Source organism: Ruditapes philippinarum, unplaced genomic scaffold, assembly GCF_026571515.1.
Source record: "Ruditapes philippinarum isolate M1 unplaced genomic scaffold, ASM2657151v2 ctg497_1_1_1_1, whole genome shotgun sequence".
NCBI lineage: Eukaryota > Metazoa > Mollusca > Bivalvia > Venerida > Veneridae > Ruditapes > Ruditapes philippinarum.
Window position 1 is genome coordinate 31,776 of NW_026867165.1, and position 21,204 is coordinate 52,979.

The 21,204-nt window shown below is 31.8% G+C and overlaps 2 protein-coding genes across 4 annotated transcripts in view; one reads left to right on the forward strand and one right to left on the reverse strand.

Moving 5' to 3' along the window:
- Positions 1–992: 992 nt before the first annotated feature.
- LOC132735093 (oxygen-dependent coproporphyrinogen-III oxidase-like) lies at positions 993–18,244 on the reverse strand. The gene is made up of 12 exons (XM_060721997.1): positions 17,771–18,244; positions 17,343–17,484; positions 13,827–13,877; positions 11,159–11,233; positions 10,131–10,249; positions 9,849–9,915; positions 8,896–9,021; positions 7,673–7,784; positions 4,891–4,970; positions 3,801–3,880; positions 2,933–3,062; positions 993–2,363 (listed from the first exon to the last, which is right to left on the reverse strand). The coding sequence occupies exons 1-12, from the start codon at positions 17,866–17,868 to the stop codon at positions 2,277–2,279; spliced, it is 1,167 nt and encodes a 388-aa protein (XP_060577980.1). The 5' UTR covers positions 17,869–18,244; the 3' UTR covers positions 993–2,276.
- A 162-nt stretch (positions 18,245–18,406) lies between these two features.
- LOC132735092 (syntaxin-binding protein 5-like) overlaps positions 18,407–21,204 on the forward strand; it is a 119,603-nt gene continuing 116,805 nt past the window's right edge. For 2 of the 3 annotated variants that reach the window (XM_060721995.1, XM_060721994.1), the window contains exon 1: positions 18,509–18,745. In XM_060721995.1, the coding sequence (XP_060577978.1) occupies positions 18,617–18,745 (129 nt within the window). In that variant the 5' untranslated portion in view covers positions 18,509–18,616. Of the gene's footprint in view, positions 18,746–21,204 lie in introns of all 3 variants that reach the window. The other variant, XM_060721996.1, reaches the window with a different exon arrangement.

The following is a 21,204-nucleotide window of genomic DNA, read 5'->3' on the forward strand; positions in this document are numbered from 1 at the left end:
AATATGTACAATTATGATACATAATAAAGGCATAAGCTACTGTTTACATAGGGACATACAGGCAGAATGAAAACTGTATTATTAAAATTTTCAAAAATTTAAGGGCAGATAACTTGAAAAACGAGTTTTGTTAACCCCTCATTTTTCACTTAAAAAATGTTTCTGTTATCATATTTTAATATTCGTGCAAAAAAGTTTTGACAAATTCTAATTCTATTTTCATTCTGCCTATATGTCTATATGAAACTGTAGCGCATACAACTTTCATATTATGCATGAAGATAAATTGCCTTTAACAAAAACAGTTCACATAGATATTTTATATAATTATAAATAACCTTGTCATCACGGTCATATTTAGTCAGTGTCAGGAGAATAATGCCTTTTACTTAAATAATACTTTATAGCAAAAATTACAATTATAAAACAAATTCACATATTTATCATATACAATTCAAATTGCATATTAATGTCACATTTACATGTAGAAAATAAAAATGTAATTAAATTTAACATACGGTATTTGGTGCTTTTATCCATAATTACCTTTTTGCATAAATAGAGGAGAAGGACCAACAAAAAGAAGATAATTAAAAAAAAAATCTCCAAGATTAAAAAATATCTGTTTTTGAGTCTGATTATAACTTGAGTAAAGTGTGATGAAAGTTTGGAGCTTACATGAACCACTTTGATATTTTGCTCTTGAATGGAAAAGTACACAAGTTTCAGATAAGTAAAGAAAGGCTTGAAAGTGAGCTAGTCAAAATATATTAACATGCCAAAGGAAATTCTGAAGATATTTTCGTTTACTGGGTCAAAATCTCGCTTTAAACAGAGAGGAGATAATGCTTATACACTATATAGCACAATATTCTCATCGAGTAGTACAATTGAGCAAACCTTTAGACACCAAAAACTAATGAAACTATTACTATAGACAAATACATTAATAAATTAAGTAAATCAAATATTTATGTATATATACAGTATATCTTTGCAATATAACAGACTTACATATCGATATTACATCATAATAAATGAAGAAAAAAACCTACATATTTATTTTTTTAACATTTTTTTCCTGAGTTTTTAAGTCACACCTAAACTATAATGATCATATGGCCACTTTCCAGCATTACTGGTGGAGGAAGACCTCAAGTGCCCCTCCATGCATTGCATTTGTATTTCATGCACAAGTGGGTACCTAAGTAAACAAAAAAAAAATAAAAAGAAGTCATATATAAAGAGTTCAATGAAATATTGTCATGACTCAAAAACCTTACAGTTCAAGTATAACAGTATGGCACTAAATCTCTTAACCGTCATTCCATTCACTTGGAAACGTTTGCTGTCATGCTTAAATTAGGTCAAAGGGGCAATTGTAGTAACGAGAATGACATGCTGCCAATAAATATCTTGTCAAAAGTACGAAGGACATTTTTCTATGACCCTTAAAAAAGAAAAACTTATAGGCCTAATACAAAACATAACAGGAAAAACCTAACTGTAATTTAAGAAGAAATGAATCAATTTACATCTCTTTATTATATTTAAAAAATTGATATGGATAGATAGGGACAATAAAAGCCTGCAACAATTAAAGGAGAAAAGTTTAAAGAGGATTTAAGAAAAAATTAATGCACAAAAATAGATTTAAGAGCTGAATACAACTAACAGGTGAATATAAATAATCTTTTACAGAAAATTTGAGTCCTATTCAAATTTAGTCAAATAACAAACATGTTCATGTAAAAACATTCAAATAAGACTGATGCTCCTGGTATCTTGTTTATAATAGCAAAACAAAAATTCTCTCGAAAAATACAGTGTGTCCAAAGATACAATCTAAAATAACTGATCACCTCTATGTCCTACTTCTTCGACAAATGAGATGCTCTAAATATGAAATTTTCTGTCTACTTACATTAAACTTTGACCAGTTTATCATTTAAAGTCACACCTATTTGGATAATATACCTTCTAATAAGATAATATAACATCTTGAAAAGTAGGTCAATGACTAAGTCAGACACTGATAAGAAAAACACTTTCAACAGCTAGTGGGTTCTTCCTACCTTCTTTTGGCTGTTTGAATTGTTAAATATTTTCTTATAAGCGTCTAAATCTTATATAATTCCTTTTCTTATAAATCTAAACACATGACTGAGACTTTCTTAATCAAAAATAAAAATGAAGAAAAGAAAAGGTAGATTTGAATATAATCATGGCAGTTTTAAATGCAAGGTAAATGCTGTTGTGTAATGAACACTTTTGGTTCAAACCCAGTCCTTTGGGTTCTTTAGAACGTCTGTTAACTTCTGTTCAGGGGATCCTGGTTCTATCTTATGACAGTATTCCCAACTCTGAAATACAGTATAAATATAAACTGTGTATAGAGAAATTCAACACAATGTTTCCTTACAGGTCATAGTAATTTTTATAGTCATATTTTTTTTCTTATTTCTTTTTTTTTAAAGACAAATTCCTCTTTCTTTTACAGTACACATTATGCTGTTCAAGAGAAGTGAGCTTGGATAAGTCATCAAGCATAACCTTAAAAACAGTTTCAGAAGGAAAGTGAAGCGGTGAAGCCTTATGAAAATTTCTGGTGCAAACATATTATACATTATTGTGTGTCAAACTTGCAAATACGTGCAGATATTTCCACAACATACACCATGGGAAAATACAGTCCCAATGTATCAAAATACAAATTTGACATAGGAACCCCAATTTCCTAAGTAATGCTTAATATCCTTTATCATTAATTCTTTGTTTTTTGCAACAAATAAAAAATGCCAACTTTTCTACATTTATCAGCAATGAAGGATCAGGAAGTATTGAACATTTCAAGCCTTCAACCATGTTGTCACAGCAACATGGGTAATCTGGATTATAAACTTGTTATATAATGTTCCAGAATTTAACTTACAGCATTCAGTGGTAGAGACATCATAATACTTTCTATTCTCGCACCAGGCGTCTGAAGTCCGAACTTCGTTCCCCTGTCATACACCAAGTTGAACTCTGCATAATAACCTCTGCGAAGAAGCTGCCATCTCCTGTGGTAAAAATAAAAGTTTACCTGAGCACTAATATGTATCTCTGTAGAAAGTCACTGAAAGTACTGCTCGGTGAATTTCATAGAAAAACAGTGTTTGTCAACTAACCCTTTTTTTATAATGCAGAAGTAACATTAAAAAGTTAATATATTTTAAAAAGGACAACAAAATAAAAAACTGCAGGTAAGTTCAAAATCTGGAACATGTTATTTTTTTGCCCTTCGGGTGTGTGAAATATGAAGATTTTGCCATGACATGAGTGTTTGAAAGAAGACTGAATGCCAGTGCTAGGGGGCGTGAGAGATGTTTCGCATAAACATTATCTCTTATGAACAGACTCAATCAAACGGAGTCTGCAATTTTTATATAATATTGTAGTTTTCAGTGCTTCCGAGGGCTCCTCTAAATTACAACATAATTACTCGTTTCCTTAATTTAGCTGACCAAAAGACAGTTTATTTTTCTATTTTTTACTTTGGCTAAATGTCACACTGATAATGTTATGATTATATTTTAACAGTATAGGGAAAGACGTTAGACATGTCTCTATGCATTATATCAGAAATCTTGAAAGTAGATCTAGTACAACCGTCCACAATCAAGATGGGCAACTAAGTTTATAGATCACTGACCCTAATGTCAGCATATATGTGAACCACCATATTTGTATTTTCTTAAAAAATGAAAAATCAATATTAAAGGTGAATATCATGGACTCATATTGTCAGAAAGCCTTACCTATTCTTGTAGGAGTACCCTTTATTTTTGTTTTTCTTCACCAATGGAATGTATGAAGGCATGACTGATGATGCGCAGGTCTGTAAATATAATATTTTAATAAATAAATAAATATAAATTAGTTATAATATCAATATTATTAATCAACAAATATAAATAATACCAGAAACATATTTAACCATTGTGAGTCATCTTTAAGAATTCCATATATATTATCTGTCTATGAATTCTGTGCTTATTCTTAAAGCTGCATGCCTCAAGATGAGCCAAAATATTTCATGTAGTAAATCAAACTTGAGAAAAATGTATTAAGATTTTAAGAAAAGTAAAATGATTCAAGATTCAATTAATGATTTACATGTTATGTACGATTAATGATTGATTTTGCAGCATCACTCACCATAATTCTACTGTGTTTCTAATGCAGTTAAGGGTATTTTTTAGCATATTTTGACCTCTTTTTGGCAGAGATGTAGATCTATGTCTCTATTTTTGGTAATTAACGTGGCTTGCAAGGGCCATTTGCAGTGTGTGAATTAGGCCTACTTTACATGTTCATAATTTTCTTTTAAATTCATTTTCAAATTTTCATGAAAATTAGCATAAATCTTGAGGCATGCTGCTTAAAACTTGATTGGGAGCACTTTATATCACTACTAACATATTCTATGTATGAATTAGTCCTTATCATTCTTATCATTTCCGTATGTTTCTAAGAATGAAAAGGACTAAGTTTCACTGATTAATTCTACACGCATTTGCTGCTGTACCTTTTCTTAAAGTACACATATCTATCAAAGTGTAGTCAACGATAAAAGTCAATAACAATTAGGTCAATCTGCAATGTTTATAGGTAAAGCTACGTATGCAAATTAGCACATTGAATTTATGTGATATTGACGTAGATGCAATACATGTATAGTAGTATAGTACATGTATCTTGCAAAACGTCTCTTTGGTAAATACATTTTTATTTCATGATAAATAATTACATAAGTTTTGTCAGGGAAGATGTTTGACAAAAACGAAGTTTCTTGAGTGATATCTTCAGTAAGAGGAAAATATTTAACAAGACATAAATCAAACTTACAGAAACAAATTTAAAAGTATCTTCAGCAGAGCCGTCATCCAAATCATCAAAGAAAATACCACCAACACCGCGAGACTGACCTGTAACATGTCATACTAGACAGATTAAAATATAAGATTTCCGTAGTGAAATAAATGCCCAAACTCGCCCAACACAGTGAAACTGAAAATGTTAACAATACTCATAAATTGAACACCTCAAAATTTACATATATATGAAAAATTAATCATATAAAATCATAGATGAAATTGTACTTCAGAAAAGTTCATTAATACCAGTATCAAAATGTTAATATCTCATGTATATTTATAATACATTCTTATTTCATTAAAAGTTCTTCCTGAAAAGGAATCAATCTAATGAAGTTTTTGATTCTATGCATAATCTTTTAATGGCTGAAAAATGCTTGAGTGGAATTATGAAACATTACACTTTATACTTTACTTCTGTACTATTTTGGGCAAAAATATAATCCTATTTTCTACAGATATATTGGTTATTTCATAAAATATAATGTAAAACCATTTTTAGGGATTTAGTCCTAGCCCTTTAAATAATTGTGCTAGATAATTCTTTCATGTCATCTTATCCAATAACAAGAGCTGTCGGTAGGACAGCACGCTCGACTATTCTAAGTGCTTGATAGTAAAAGAGCCTTGATAATGTTAAATTTTTTAAGTTCACAAAAGGGCTAATTTTTTTTTATAAATTCATGTTATAGGCCTTAGAGAGAGTCTAATTATACAGTATTGGCTTGACTATTCGGAAGGAAATGTCACAAGGGTGTTTTATTGAGTATAATAATATTAATTACCTATGAATACATAAATTTGACAGAAAAGGTACTAAGGCTTGTTATTAAGATGTTTTATCAAGTAAATCACTGCTTTATTATCATGAATGCACAAAATTGTCCCAAAAAAGGCACAAACCCTTCAGTAGTTGTTGATATAACAGCTTACATGCAAAACTTTACCATGAATTTCTAAGTTGAAAAAAGGGGAGAAATCCGCCTAAATGCAAGATAGAATTATGGATCTTTGTCAGTGACCTACAATTATGACCCTAAATCATATGTGAAGTTTTAAATAAATATCTTTAATAGTTATTGAGATATGTAAAACTTGCATGTAAACATTAACCAAGAGACTAAGTAGAAAAGGGGATATGAATCAGCCTTAATGCAAGATAGAGTTATGGAACTTGGTCAGTGACATACAATTATGACCTTCCAATTATGACCCTAAGTGCATGTGTAAAGTTTCAAGTAAATATCTTTGAAAACCTTTAACCAAATTTATAAGTTTCAAAGGGGCAAATAATTCTGCAAATATTGCAGGCAGAGTTATGCAATTTTGCAAACTGATGTACATTGTTACTATAAAAAAGTATTTTAAATTTCAATTGAATATCTCAAGCAATAATTGAGATATTTGACTTTACAAAAAAACTTTAACCAAAATTCTAAGTTCCAAAGGGGCATAATTTTGTCAAAATTGTAGGCAAAGTTATCCAACTTGTCAATCTGATGTACCTTGTTACTATAAATAAGTATTGTAAGTTTCAATTGAATATCTCAAGCAATAATTGAGATATTTGACTTTACAAAAAACTTTAACCAAAATTTCTAAGTTAAAAGGGGCATAATTCTGTCAAAATTGTAGGCAGAGTTATCCAACTTGTCAATCTGATATACCTTGTTACTATAAATAAGTATTGTAAGTTTCAATTGAATATCTCAAGCAATAATTGAGATATTTGACTTTACAAAAAACTTTAACCAAAACTTCTAAGTTAAAAAGGGGCATAATTCTGTCAATATTGTAGGCAGAGTTATCCAACTTGTCAATCTGATGTACCTTGTTACTATAAATAAGTATTGTAAGTTTCAATTGAATATCTCAAGCAATAATTGAGATATCTGACTTTACAAAAAACTTTAACCAAAATTTCTAAGTTAAAAAGGGGCATAATTCTGTCAATATTGTAGGCAGAGTTATCCAACTTGTCAATCTGATGTACCTTGCTACTATAAATAAGTATTGTAAGTTTCAATTGAATATCTCAAGTAATAATTGAGATATTTGACTTTACAAAAAACTTTAACCAACGCAGACGCCGACGCGGACGCTGACGCCGGGGCGACTACAATAGCTCTCATATTCTTCGAATAGTCGAGCTAAAAAACCTGTGTGGGTTGAGGAAACCAAAGAGGGATTTAACCTCAAATGGAATTTGAACATTAGATCTCCATATTAGGGATCCAGTGCACTCCCCTAAATCAAGCTTCTTCCAATTAAAGAGGTTGTTTGAAGAAAAGTCTCTGTGTAGAATCATCAACTTCCACAAACTAGCTGAATAGCTCCTTCATAATTGAGCCGCGCCACGACAAAACCAAAATAATGGGTTTGCGACCAGCATGGATCCAGACCAGCCTGCTCATCCACGCAGTCTGATCAGGATCCATGCTGTTTGCTTACAAACCCTATAACAAGTAGACTGCGCGGTTTTGCAGGCTGGTCTGGATCCATGCTGTTTGTTTACAAACCCTATAACAAGTAGAGAAACTGATAGCAAACAGCATGGATCCTGATCAGACTACGCGTATGTGCAGGCTGGTCTGGATCCATGCTGGTCGCAAACCCATTCTGTTGGTTTTGTCGTGACGCGGCTCATATCATGCATTCAACATCACAAACAGAATTCCAAATCACATAAGTTTCTAAATAAATTAATTACATTATGAATTACACAAAATAAATTTTGAAGCATATTTACTAACCTCTATGTTTAATGTAGAAATAATCATCACACCATTTCTTGAACCTCGGATAATAGCTTTTGTTATGTTTATCGCAGGCAGTCTTCAAGGTCTTATGGAAATGTGTAATATCCTGAAGTACAATAAAAAAAATTGACAGGTTTATTTATAGAATATATGTTAAAGTTAAGGAAAATTGATATTTTTTAAAAATAAATACCCACTTGTTTAGTTAGACAGGTTACGCTCTGAACAGACACATTATTGATTTGTATATAGATACTTCCCGAATTTTACAATATTTACCTCCCTTACTAAAAGTTACCCATTTTCAGGTTTAATATTTTATATAAGTGAAACAATACAAACAGCTAATTAAAGTGATCGATTATATTACTTATAAATCCAAAATCAAAAACGTTTTTATTAGATAACAATTGTGGGAGATTTTTATCTTAAGATACAGGGCCGGCAAAATCTAATTTTGACTTACTTGTCCGTTTTATTTCAACAATATTTTACTTATTCATATGATATTTATAAAGTAGATTTTTGAAAAAAACAAGAAAACATGTTTGTTAAACACAAATGCCCCCGGCTCCGATTCTTGTCATTAGCAATATTTCAAAAAATGTTTACCCATTCACTCAGTTATGGACAGAAACATTGCCAAAAAATTGTAAACACAAGTTATACAGCTTGACAGAGTCATGGCATTTTGTAATTGTGAAATATATAAGTTGCATAAAAAACACTTGTCCATACAGGCTGTAGGACGACCTTGGCAATACGGACAATTGATTTTGCCGCCTTTGCAGGAGTTATACTGAAAATGACCCTTAAAATGGCAGTTAGGGGAGGGAATACATCCTTCGTGAGATGCATCTTTACCACAAAATTACAGCCTATACTACATCTTACAAGACTCTATACTGGTTGTTCTTTAATCATATCATTTTAATGTTGACATTCTTAAACAATGGTAAATACCATATTCCATTTAAGCAAGTCCATTTATATACATACATATACAGAATATAAATGTATTTTAGTTTGATTCAATAGGAAGCTTAAAGCATTTAGACACACTCTCAAATCAATTTCTGTAACCAAACATTACTATTGCTCTTGGCGGGGCTTTAACCAACGCAGCCAGCTGTCCTTAGATTGTCAGTATGACATGTCAACCACTCAGCCATGCCACCAGTATGTCCATTAATCAAAATTATATAACATTTAATTACCTCTTCATCAAGAAAGTATGGTGTAAGATCAGTGCCACCACCAAACCACCAGTGTTTCATTCCAGTTTCATCTGTTACTTCAAAATAACGGTAGTTGAAATGTATGGTTGGAACATTTGGATTTTTCTGGAATTGACAAATACAATCCTGCTTTATTACAAAATATGAAAATTTACCTGTACTTTTACTTCTTGCACACTCATGTCTCTCATAATACATAGAAATATCAATTTTGTTGCAATAAAATCCAAATTTCTGTTATTTTTGTTTGTTATTTTCTCCCTGTATGTTAAAGAAATGTGATTATATTTGTCCAATGATTGGATATAAAAAGATATATAAAGCATTACTGTATATATGACATAACACATCATCATTGGATTATACAAAGATTGCTGTCAGCATTAACCTGTTTTTCAGTGACAATTACCAGTACTAATTGATGCATGCAATAACGGAAACAAATATTTGCTGCCTCAAAAATCTAAATTTGTATTGCTTTAGGCTGGTGCTAGTCTGAAATTTGCACTTTTGAATTTTGTTTTAAAGGCGCTCCACTGAGGTCAAAAAGCCTAAAAACATAAAAATTGAAATTCTTACATAGATCAAGTTAAAGGACTTAAAATGTAAAACTCTGCAAAGAATGATAAAGAAATATGAATTATCCATCTTCATGTATACTCTTTGCAAAGGCTTATTCTTTATTTTTTATAACTACATTTGTAACCAGAAATTACTAACTTCTCCCTAAGTGACCACCAACTCACCCCACATGACTTATAAATCAGCAGTGAGAGAAAATGATCATTGGACTACAAATGTCAGTATCTGAGACAGACTATCATGGAGAAATTTCATGTCACCCCATGGATCAAACCAGCGACCCTGGATTACAAATCCAATACCCTCTCTATTGAGTAAAGCCAGCAGAGCAGGCAATATTGTTCACTTACAGGATGTATAACAGAGCTCACTCCAGTAGCAAAGAATGGCAGAGTCTTTCCTTCTAGACTTTTCCCTCTGAAATATAAAATTCATATCATTTAAAGTAAATAAAAACAAGACTATTAATTAAGCGTTTTCATTGTTTTGAAGTGCATATAAAGTTTTATTAACAAAATTTATTACCAGTAAAAATTATGTTGTTTTGATAATTTTATGGTTGATTCTACAAAGATGTAACTGTTGAACGTAGAATATCTATGCTATTTTACATAAATGCAAAATGAACTGACCTTGACTTCATTTGTTGTACAGCCGCTGGAGGAAGGTTGCCCATGACAACAGAAATGTTCACCCCTGCCTTCTCAAACACTTCACCATCCTGCATCACACAGGTGATACCTCCACCTCCCTGTAATGAAAGGTCAAAGTTCAAGGTCAACTGAACTTTTCTAACACCTAATGGCTTGCCTATGCAATTACTGAACAGCCAGGCCAGTCAGCAAATTTGTACAGTTTCACCATACTCTTAACATTCAACTGCTGGATAGTAGTACTTTGTTTTCTCAACAAAAGACAGTTCAAAGGTAAAATTAGGACAAGCCCAATACACAACACCAACTGGTAATAGATTATAAATAGAAAAGTGAGTACTTTAAGTTAATACAGAATTTAATTTGGTTTGATGGTGTAGGAGGCTATAAACGTGAATCTGTTCCTAGAATGAACAAGTACTACACAATGAGTATACAGATTCTTGCTGAAGGAAACAACAGCTTTCCCATAATGAACCAATGTGGCCAGAATAAATGCTTAGACCACTAGTCCATTATGTTAACCACTCAGCCATGCTACCACAAGCAGGGCTTTTTTACCTTCTTTAGCAGGGGCTGTCATAGGGCTGCTTCCGGATAGAAAAATTCTTTAAAATCATGCAGTTTTTCTCAAAAATTGAATTTACATCCAGTTTTTCATTCCCCTTTTGTAATTATATACCGTGTAATTTTACCCCAAAATTAAGGGCAGGGCTGTTTCCCCAACCTGTAAAAAAAGGCTTGACATGAGTACTCTTGCCGTTTGTAAGTATATATACTGAACAAAAAATTTAGCTTTGCTTATACTGATAGTTGTGCAATGGACTCAAAAATAGAACTTCTGCAAAAGGGAGATAACTTAAGTTCTTGACAAATGAAAACAAAAATGGTTCTGTAAAATAATGTATTGCTGACACATGCTGACACATGCTGATAAACAAAACAGAATTATACACTTTGCTTTTTTAATAAATAAAACTGGAAATATTGTATCAAAATTTAACTACCTCTTTTCTTTGCCATTTATCAACTATGAATTTTTTACCACCCTCCTCAGCTTCTAGGGCTTTGCAAAATTCTGCCTGCAAAACAAAAATACATGCACCATGACAAAAATCTTCCCTGAGTTACTAAAAATGTGATATCCTTGAAGCTGTACAAGTCTTTAAGAGCCATTGAGGTATACTGATAAGACAGGACTGGAAACTTTTATCAAGATTTTTTTGTACCATTTGATGTAGGTCTGAACTAATAACTTGTGTGCAAAATTTCAGATCATTTGCTCTCTCTTTTTACTCCAGAAAAGTCAATTTCAGTGTGCAAAATGACACAAAAATGAAGTGTATAAACACTTTTAACACAAATGGTCTTCTTAATCCAATCAATTCTGATAAATTTCTTTTTTATCTGTTGCATATTTTTTCCATTTTAAGTGCTCTATTATGCTTTTAAATTTAATGTTTTAAGCATTTGAATTTCAGTTTAGACATTTAGATCACAGTTTAGGCATTGTCAAATCCTTTAAATATCTAGGTGTACATCTATTCAAAACGGACAATGGAATAGAAAGCAGGAACGTATAGCACAACATGCGTCTTTCGCTCTTCATAATTTATTTATTATCTTTAATCAAGTAGATTTACCCGTTTCACAGCAAATAAAATTGTTTGATTCTCTCGTATCATCAACTTTAAATTACGCGGCATAGGTATGGGGATCACACATCGCACCCACTGTCGAAGTTATTCATTGTAAATTTTGTAGAAAAATTTTAGGAACTAAATTATCCACAAACCGAAAGCGTTATATGGCGAACTTGGTCGAACACCTATGTATAGTCAACGGAAAATAATTATGATTAAATATTGGATTAAGTTATTATCGTTCAAGAAAGTACTATCCTTTTTAAAACATATTCTATGTTAAGAATTGATGCTGACAATGGACAATCTTATAATGGTAAAAATTGGGCTTACACTATTAAACAAATATTAGATGAATCTGGATTAATATTTGTATGGGAAAACCAATATAGCATACAGGTAGATTTTAAAACAATTAAATTCAGAATTCTTAGTTTGTATTACGAACAATGGTATACCTTGATAAATAATTCACCTCGTCTTGATACATACAGTTTATTTAAACATACTTTTGATTTAGAAATTTACTTAAGTGTAATTAAAGAACCAAAGTATAGAATAGCCTTATCTAGATTTAGAACATCGTCACACAATTTAGCTATAGAATATGGAAGATATCGTAATATTCCAAGAAATGAACGTTTTTGTGAAAATTGTCAATTTAATCAAATAGAGAATGAATATCATTTTTTAATTATTTGCCCGAAGTTCTCTGATTTGAGAAAAAAGTATCTTAAACGGTATTACTACACATGGACGACTAAGCAAAAGTTGATCAATTTAATGTCTGAATCATCGTTAACTGTAATTAATGGTTTAAGCAAATTTATATATCATGCTAACACTTTAAGAAATTAATCCTATCAATTGTGATCTGTATTTTATTCATATGATTGTAAGGCTCTTCTGAAAAAATCCATGTACTTGTGTTGTCTGTGTTTATATATTTTGTACTTGCTATAAACATGTATTTGTTTAATGCAATAAAATTTTGAAGTTGAAGTATCATTAAGCACAATATTCTCAACAGTATTCTAAACCATTCATCCATCTTTACATCCAAGTTACATCTTTTAGGATATTTCAAGTTTAACAAGTACTCATTTTAAGTAACAAATTCTAAAACTCATTTTAAGTAACAAAGTTTAAGAGCTACCATGAACCATCTTGGTCTTTTTTTCCCCCTTTTACAGTCACTACTAGCAAATGGAGGCATTCCTAATGGCAAAAGGTATAATTGTTTTCCCAAATGAGAAGCATAAAATTCTGAATAATCAGTCTGCGTTAATATTGTAGTAAATTTTCTTTGCAAAAACATTTTTATTTAAAAAATTCTTTTACAAGACATGAATAAAAAGACTATCAATGGGAACTATTGATTGATTCATTATATGTTCAGGTTTTTACATCAGTCACTTTAAAATTTCAAATTGGAAATGCATTTTTCTAGACTATCAATGGGAACTATTGATCTAGTCAATATGTGACCAGTGTTTTACATCAGTAACTTTAAAATTTCCAAATCGGAAATGCATTTTTCTCTAATTTGGGCAGTGTTGGCGTTATTAAAATGTTGAAACAAACTGTTTGCCTTTACTTTCAAATAACATAAATCTGTACATAAAAAAACAACAACATTTTTATATTATATTAATTCAACTTGTTTAAAATGACAACAATACAAAATATGAATATTCAAATTTAATATCCTGAGTCATTTATAGAACTTTTTCAACTACAGGTCATTTGATGTTAAAATTCTTTTTAACTATTTACTTTTATAAGTAGCATTAAACACAAACTCAAATCAGACCAGGAATAAATATCTAACAATAGTATAAAACTAGTGCACTTAAATTTCTAAAATCTGACAGGGGCTAATGACATTAAAACTATTGACAATAAAACAATTAAAAACTACATGGGAGATGGAAACCAAATGTGTCAGCTTCATAAAATAAAGTCATTACTAACTTACTAACTAATCTTAGTAATGTGAACTGGAAGTTTAAAGAGTAATAAACAATTTTACCTGAATGTCCATTATCATTATTTCCATTTTAATTCTCATGGTGTCAGAGTGCTGAAAATAAACAGAGTAACATTTAACTCTCCAAACACAAGAGCAACAATGAAAATTAACTCCCCTTATATGTCTATATTACAGTTCAGATAACATGGAACAGGCAGAATCCTCCGAGTATCAGAGAATTACAAAACGCAAGAATCTGAGTGGATAATAAATTTCATGGACTTTAAACAGTGACTCAGTGGAGGTTATGTGTGAAAATTTAGCCTTTTATACTCCATGACTCTCTGAGTAACCTATCCCCCAAGGATTTTGCACATTCCTCCTCATCAGTACAGTATTACTTCCACTCTTAAATATTGAAACTTAAACAAGAACCGGTTGATGCTCCCCGAGAAGGTTTTTGACATAGGAAAGTATAAAAAAATGAACAAAGGGCAAAAACTCCAAAATTAGACAAGGCAGAGTTATGGTTTGCTTTTGCACTGCACTTCTATTCAATGAGATCTATCTATCTATAAAGTTTCATGTTGATATCTCTTATAGTTTCAGAGTTATGTCCAAGGTAAAATTCAAAGTGTAAAAATGAACAAAAGGCAATAACTCCAAAACTAGACCAGGCTTTGTTTAGGTTCTTAAGCATTGCAGTTCTATTCAATGAGATCTATCTACCTACAAAGTTTCATGTTGATATCTCTAATAGTTTTAGAATTATGTCCGGACAAAAGTCAAAAAGTAAAAATAAACAAAAGGGTATAACTTCAAAATAAGGCAAGGCAGAGTTATGATTCTTTGGCACTGCACTTCTACCCAATGAGACCTATCTACCTATAAAGTAACATGTTGATATCTCTTATAATTTTAGAGATATGTCCCTGACAAAGTTTAGTGTCAAAATGAACAAAGGGCAATAACTCCAAAATTAGGTAAGACAGAGTTACAGTTCTTGTGCACTGCAAACCTACTCAATGAGATCTATCTATCTGCAAAGTTTAATGTTGATACCTCTTATAGTTTTAGAGTTCAGGGTTGTCATTAACATTTTTTGCAGAAGGTTTGTTTTGAACTTGAGGCGGTCATTTCTGTCTTTATCATGCATAACAAAGAGTGTTTTCTTAATTTTGAGGCGGCCCACAATGCATTTGAGACAGGCATTTTGGCCTCCTGCCGCCTCTTAATGACAACCCTGAGAGTTATGTCCCGCACAAAGTTTAAAAAGTACAAATAAACAAAGGGCAATAATTCAAGTATTAGACAAGGCAGAGTTACGATTATTTTGCACTGCACACCTACTCAATGAGATCTTATCTACCTACAAAGTTTCATGTTGATACCTCTTATAGTTTTAGAGTTATGTCCTGGACAAAGTTCAAAATGTAAAAATAAACAAAGGGCAATAATTCAAAATTTAGGCAAGGAAGAGTTACGGTTCTTGTGCACTGCAATCCTACTCAATGAGATCTATCTACCTACAAAGTTTCATGTTGATACCTCTTATAGTTTTAGAGTTATGTCCCGGACAAAGTTCAAAGTGCCAACATTTTGGGTTTATGTGCTTTTTCTTTGATCTTTATGTGGCACTTTTCCCCATAAACCAGTAAAAATTACCACATAATCCGGTCGGTGCATGGGATTTCTTCCTTTCTTTAACTAAAATTATGGAAGGAATGAAGCTCATAGACCATTGGATGTTCACCTGGACGGACGGACAGACAAGGCGGCGACTATATGCTCCCCGAAATTTTTTCGGGGAACGTAAAAAAGTTTGGTAGATGTATAGTTTTTAGTTTTAAGTGTCGCAGTTTCTGTAAACTTAACATAAAATAAAATATAGATGGGATCATTGGTGGAACAGGCATTGGCAATTATCAAATGAATTATCTATCAATCAGATTTTGGGCTATTGAAAGCTTGATGTATGAAATGTATGAAAATAATTTTTTTTTTTTAAGTTGCACATCTTCAATTCTCTTAAAGAAATAAGACCACCTTGACTTTGTATGAACCCTAAGCCCTAAAATATTAATGTAAATAATGTTACAAAACAGGTTTTACATATGTATTATATTAGAGGATTATCCTATCATGAGCTACCAGAGGTGACAGCATGCTTTACTTATCAAATGACTGGACGGTAAAGATAGAAAAAACTAAGAAGAAAAAGACATTTATATCATGCTTTATCAATAAAAAACAACAAAAACTCAATAGCAAACATTCATATACAATAGTTCAAAAAGTATACAAGTTTTAAAACATATTTACAAGGTTATGAACTTTTTTAAGGTATGTCTTCTGTGCATCGGGATTATCTATCAACGAATAATCTATATACACATATTTTTTTTATTAAAGATAATTCTAGTTAAAAGAGGGATAATTTTTGAAAATTAAGCGCTAGACATACAGTTGAGATCAAACTTAAGTCATACATGCCATAAATTTTAGACTCATTTCCGGGACACTTTTCATTTGGAGGTGGGGCATTGAGCAGCAAACGTATTTTTTTTTAAATTTACATGGTGGCATACAACCTACCGGTATCTTACGGGTATAATTAATGACACCGTATTAAACAAAGGACAGAATGTCAATAATTTATATTAACAGTTTTTCTATCTTTTTTAAGTATTTAGGCATCGATTCGTTAATTCAATCAGTCACAGAATAGAATAAAGCTATGTTAAGTAATGACAATTAGCCATGTCGTTTACCTGAAACATTCCCTGAATCTTGTAGATTGCATCACCTCATATTTAGCGGTAATTTTCACGGTGTTGGACCACTAATAACTGCCTCCAGGCAGATTAAATTTATACTGGCCAGTTGTTAATTACAGTGTATGACACCTTGCTCAGGAAGCCACAAGGGGTAAACAGTTAATCTTTTAATTGATCAAAATTATTGCCGATAATTGCTTGTTGGAAATACCAATCAAAGGATTAGTGTCACCATTGCAATGCTGTTAGGGGATAATCGTTTGTTATTAGCATTCTAGACTTGTTTATAAAAACTTGACAATAAAATTATATAAAAATGTAAAATTTCTTGCTTCAAAGTGGATTATTTCAGATTTTTTTTTTACCCGGACATAAATCATCTCCGGGACACCTCCGGGACAGACACCTTATTTCCGGGACTATCTCGGACATCCGGGACGTTATGGCATGTATGCTTAAGTTTCCACCCTTGTGCACATGGTGTGCACTTGACACAAACTAGAAGTGCACACTATGTGCACTTCTAGTGCACTAGACCAAGTGACCAGACAGGATGTCACTTTACTAGTTTAATGGATCATTGCATAGCAATTGACCTTGTAACAAATGACAATAAGGAACGATAAGGCGCATATATTTAAAGTTTGAAGTAAATTCCGAGAGAAACAATGAAGACAAAGATCTAAATAAAAATGTTTTACTGCTTAAAACCTGTACTTAAAATCTGCTCAGGCCCTTGGGTGAAACTTTTCATATACAATGTACAGTCAAGCAAAAACTAGTAAGAAAACTTATGTACCTTTTGCATCTCTTTCGGGTCTGTGACAGGCTCTGCCATCCAGCCATGTGTACCCATCAAGGTTGCTGCAAGCAATTTATTCTTCCTATAGTGAGTTGCTATAATACCAACAGTGGACAATCCTGCTGCAGTTAACATCACTCTATAATTATGACAAATCAAATAGTACTAATAGATAATTTTTGCTGTTACAGCTGAAGTTAGTTAATTCTGTCATGCAAATGAAGCACTTTGATTCCAAAATTGAAGTTTATGTCTTTTGGAATCCTTAAAAGATATAGCATTATGATAAGTGAATTTTAACAAATGTATATGTATGTTTTACTTTATGAATTTTGAATTTAAATACATGTGTATATAAACTTAGACTTATCACTGGCTGAAAAATAATTTTTCATTTAATTTAAATCAACATATAATCTATTTACCCCCATCTTGACTTGTTATTCCTTGCCTGAAATGTGGCTAATGTTGACAAATTTCTGAAAGTTTTTATGCTGCAACTGCATTTTCTGATGTGTGACATGGCAACTTTGAATCAACTTACAACTCAAAAATATGATTTGATTAATCTAAATTAAGACTAAATAACGTCCATATGGTCCGTCAAAGTTTCTCAGTAGACTGGTATGTGTACACTGTCACGTTTATTAAACGGTGTAAAGGTTAAAATACGGAACGCTCGTTATACTGGTTTTGCCATTTAACCCCAATATATTTATTGGTCTTATAAATTTTCACGTTGATGACATGCTAAGGTATCAGTTTCATTTGACAAAGCAAAAAAATGTCCAATGATGGTCAAATTTTCAGATAGAGAATTTTCCGCAATTAGCCGATACTATGAAAGAAATGCGTTTTTCCCTTTAAACAATTCGAATAACGGGCGCAGACATATTGGTTGCGATCAATATTTCGGTTTACGAATTGAAATTATACGAAATGGGAAATATTTTATAACGCTACCATTTTATAAATAATGTCATGAACTTAAAATATTTGTGTCAGTTTTAATACTTGTTTAGATAACATTTTTTTCTATGAAGTATCAATACCCATCTTTATATTTCAGATACTTAAATTAACATTTTCGTCTAATTATTACAATTTATTTATATTTTTGTTGCAGCCGTGCTCAGAATCCGGGATATATCCGGGCATCCTTCAAAACCTGGAAGTATTTTTGACATTTGTGCACAGAAAGCTGTGTTATGATGCATTTCATGTGGATTTCATTTTCATTTATGCGATGTTATTCTAGGTAGTCTAAGGTCATGTCTGGGAAAATGAAAAAGATCCGTGGCATGTTAGATGGACTTCGCCAGTCAGTCGGCAGCTCTTCTCCAAAATCTGAGGCCGAAATCGAAGAAACACTGCGGTCGGAAGATCTCCAAGTGTGCAAGGTCAGATTTCCCATTTGGCTCTAGATGGAAAATAAAAAGAATTAGTTATTGAACAAAATAAGGTTTTGGAAGTCAAGAAAATTAATTTTAAATTTCTTTAATTTTGTCACATAATAGAAATCTAATTTTATTTTTGACACTTTTTGTTTTGATATCCAATCATCAGATTAATAATTTTTCAATTTTATAATTTCTATTGTATAATGACATGTTAACTATGCAGTAACCTGCATTAGCTGACACACTTTGTGACACAAAGATCCTTATTTATATACCATTTATTAAATTTATCACCATATTTTGAGCATTTTGACATAGATTGATAGAAAGGGGTGTTATTATTTATAATTTTATCACTTGGATATTTTGAGAAATTGTCTTTGAAATTTCTTAATTTTCAGAGAGATTGAAATAGTATGTTTAGTAATATGAATTTAGGTGAAGCCTATGAACAGGGAAACTTTTTTTTATATAGTTTATTTTTCCGTTTTAAAGGTGTCATCGCAGATTATTTATGTTATTAATCCGAAAAGTTGCGATTGTTCAGTTGCGATTGTTCGTTATCGGAATACCCCTCCTATTATCATTCACAGGCAGTCGTTGCGTGGCTTGGATACTATACATGTACATGACCACGCCGACTTATTTTGATAAATAAAAAATATTTTTTCATTCCTAAAATATTTTTTCACTCAAAATGTTATTAAAATATCTTATTTTCAATAAATCAACAAAGGAATGTTGTTTCTAAAAATTTCATCCATATATATACTATAAATATATTAAAGGTAGAAAGGTTCACCAGCGGAACTACCACCAGGCCGTATGTTACCTCCTAGATCTTTGTTAGTTGTACATGTAGACCAATTTTCATTAAATAAAGTGCACTTTTTGTCTAGGTCGGTTGACCTTGCAGAAAGTAGACGATTTTGAACATAAATTGATTTTTTTCTTAATAACAAACTAATGTCAGTGCATGCAAACAGTTGAAACAGAAAAGGCAGCTATAATACTATCGCTTACCGTAGTTATTTGCACTAACTTTTTAAATTTCCCAACATTGTTCATCACTAGATTGTACATCACTACACAAATCCTGATCCGGATATTCAAAGTACGCATGCTCGGTTCACGCTGGTATCCAGCTTCGCTCAATCTTTACTATGCCGCGTATGCGAAAAGGGGTACGCCTCAGGTATATCCGGGTCAGCATTTGTATACATGTAATGTCAGGAAATTTAAAAAGTTAGTGCAAATAATTACTGAAAGTGCCTACCTACAGACCTTTTAGATTAAATTTGGACCGGTAAGCGATAGTATTATAGCCCCACTGGTGAATCTTCACTAATGTGGGGCAAGTCATTATGGGGTAAATGATTATCATTTCAGCTTTTGTCAACAGATTGTGTCTTTCAAAATAGGAAAATTTAGTGTAGCAACATTTGAAAATTGCTGAAATTTTCAATGATTTTGTTTACAATTATTTTCTAAAAAGTCTGTAAATTGGCATGTTATCAAGGCTTACTGATCAATGTAGCCAAATTTAAGCAAGAGCACTATGTTATGCAATGATTGGCAAACCATTGAGATAATGTGGCACTGATTTGTAGGACTGGTGGTACCTCATCTTTACATCAAATATTTAAGTAAAATGGCTTGGAGCACATCTGGTTAAGCAGACCTTAAATGATAAACAGTATTTATTAACATATTTGCCTCAAAACTACAACAGAAACACAGACTCGCACATAGTAACAGAAATGCATGCACTTTGATATATATCAGCGTTTGCTTTACTAGATTTTATCCATATTTTATGATTGTTGTGACTTTCCAAGATAATCATATAGTCAGGGTTGTCATTAACATTTTTTGCAGAAGGTTTGTTTTGAACTTGAGGCGGTCATTTCTGTCTTTATCATGCAAAACAAAGAGTGTTTTCTTAATTTTGAGGCGGCCCATATTGCATTTGAGACAGGCATTTTGGCCTCCTGCCGCCTCTTAATGACAACCCTGTATAGTTGAAAGTTTTGATGTTTTTTTGTCATTTGCACAAATCTGTATTTTGCAAAGAAAATTATGACTCTAAAACTCTAGCAGCCCTTATATTTTACCAGTGATTCAGATTGGACACATGTATGTTACTTTGGACAGACTGTCAGTAACTGTTGTGCTCTGGACATACATGTAAATTGCAATAACAATCTTCTGATAAGTTTGTTATTGTTTAAAGATTATTATACAATGATGTGTTCCATATATATAGACTGTGCATTTGAGTCTAAGGCCCTCAAAAATACAAACAGGCAGAATTTATACACCATATTTGGCCATTTGAGTGCATTCACTGAGTATAAGGGAATAAAGAACCTATGAATCTCTTGACATACATGTAATAATACTCTTTTCATATTCTTTACTGTCACACAGTTGTGACCACTGGTTTATGTTTACATTTA

What these genes read in the sequence shown, in the direction of transcription:
- LOC132735093 (XM_060721997.1), bottom strand. Translation starts at nt 17,868, where the DNA reads ATGTCACACATCAGAAAATGCAGTTGCAGCATAAAAACTTTCAGAAAT. An exon ending in AATAACAAGTCAAGATGGGG is followed by an intron (nt 17,485 to 17,770) that starts GTAAATAGATTA and finishes TCATAATTATAG; the next exon opens with AGTGATGTTAACTGCAGCAG. An exon ending in CATACTTTCTTGATGAAGAG is followed by an intron (nt 7,785 to 8,895) that starts GTAATTAAATGT and finishes ATTGTACTTCAG; the next exon opens with GATATTACACATTTCCATAA.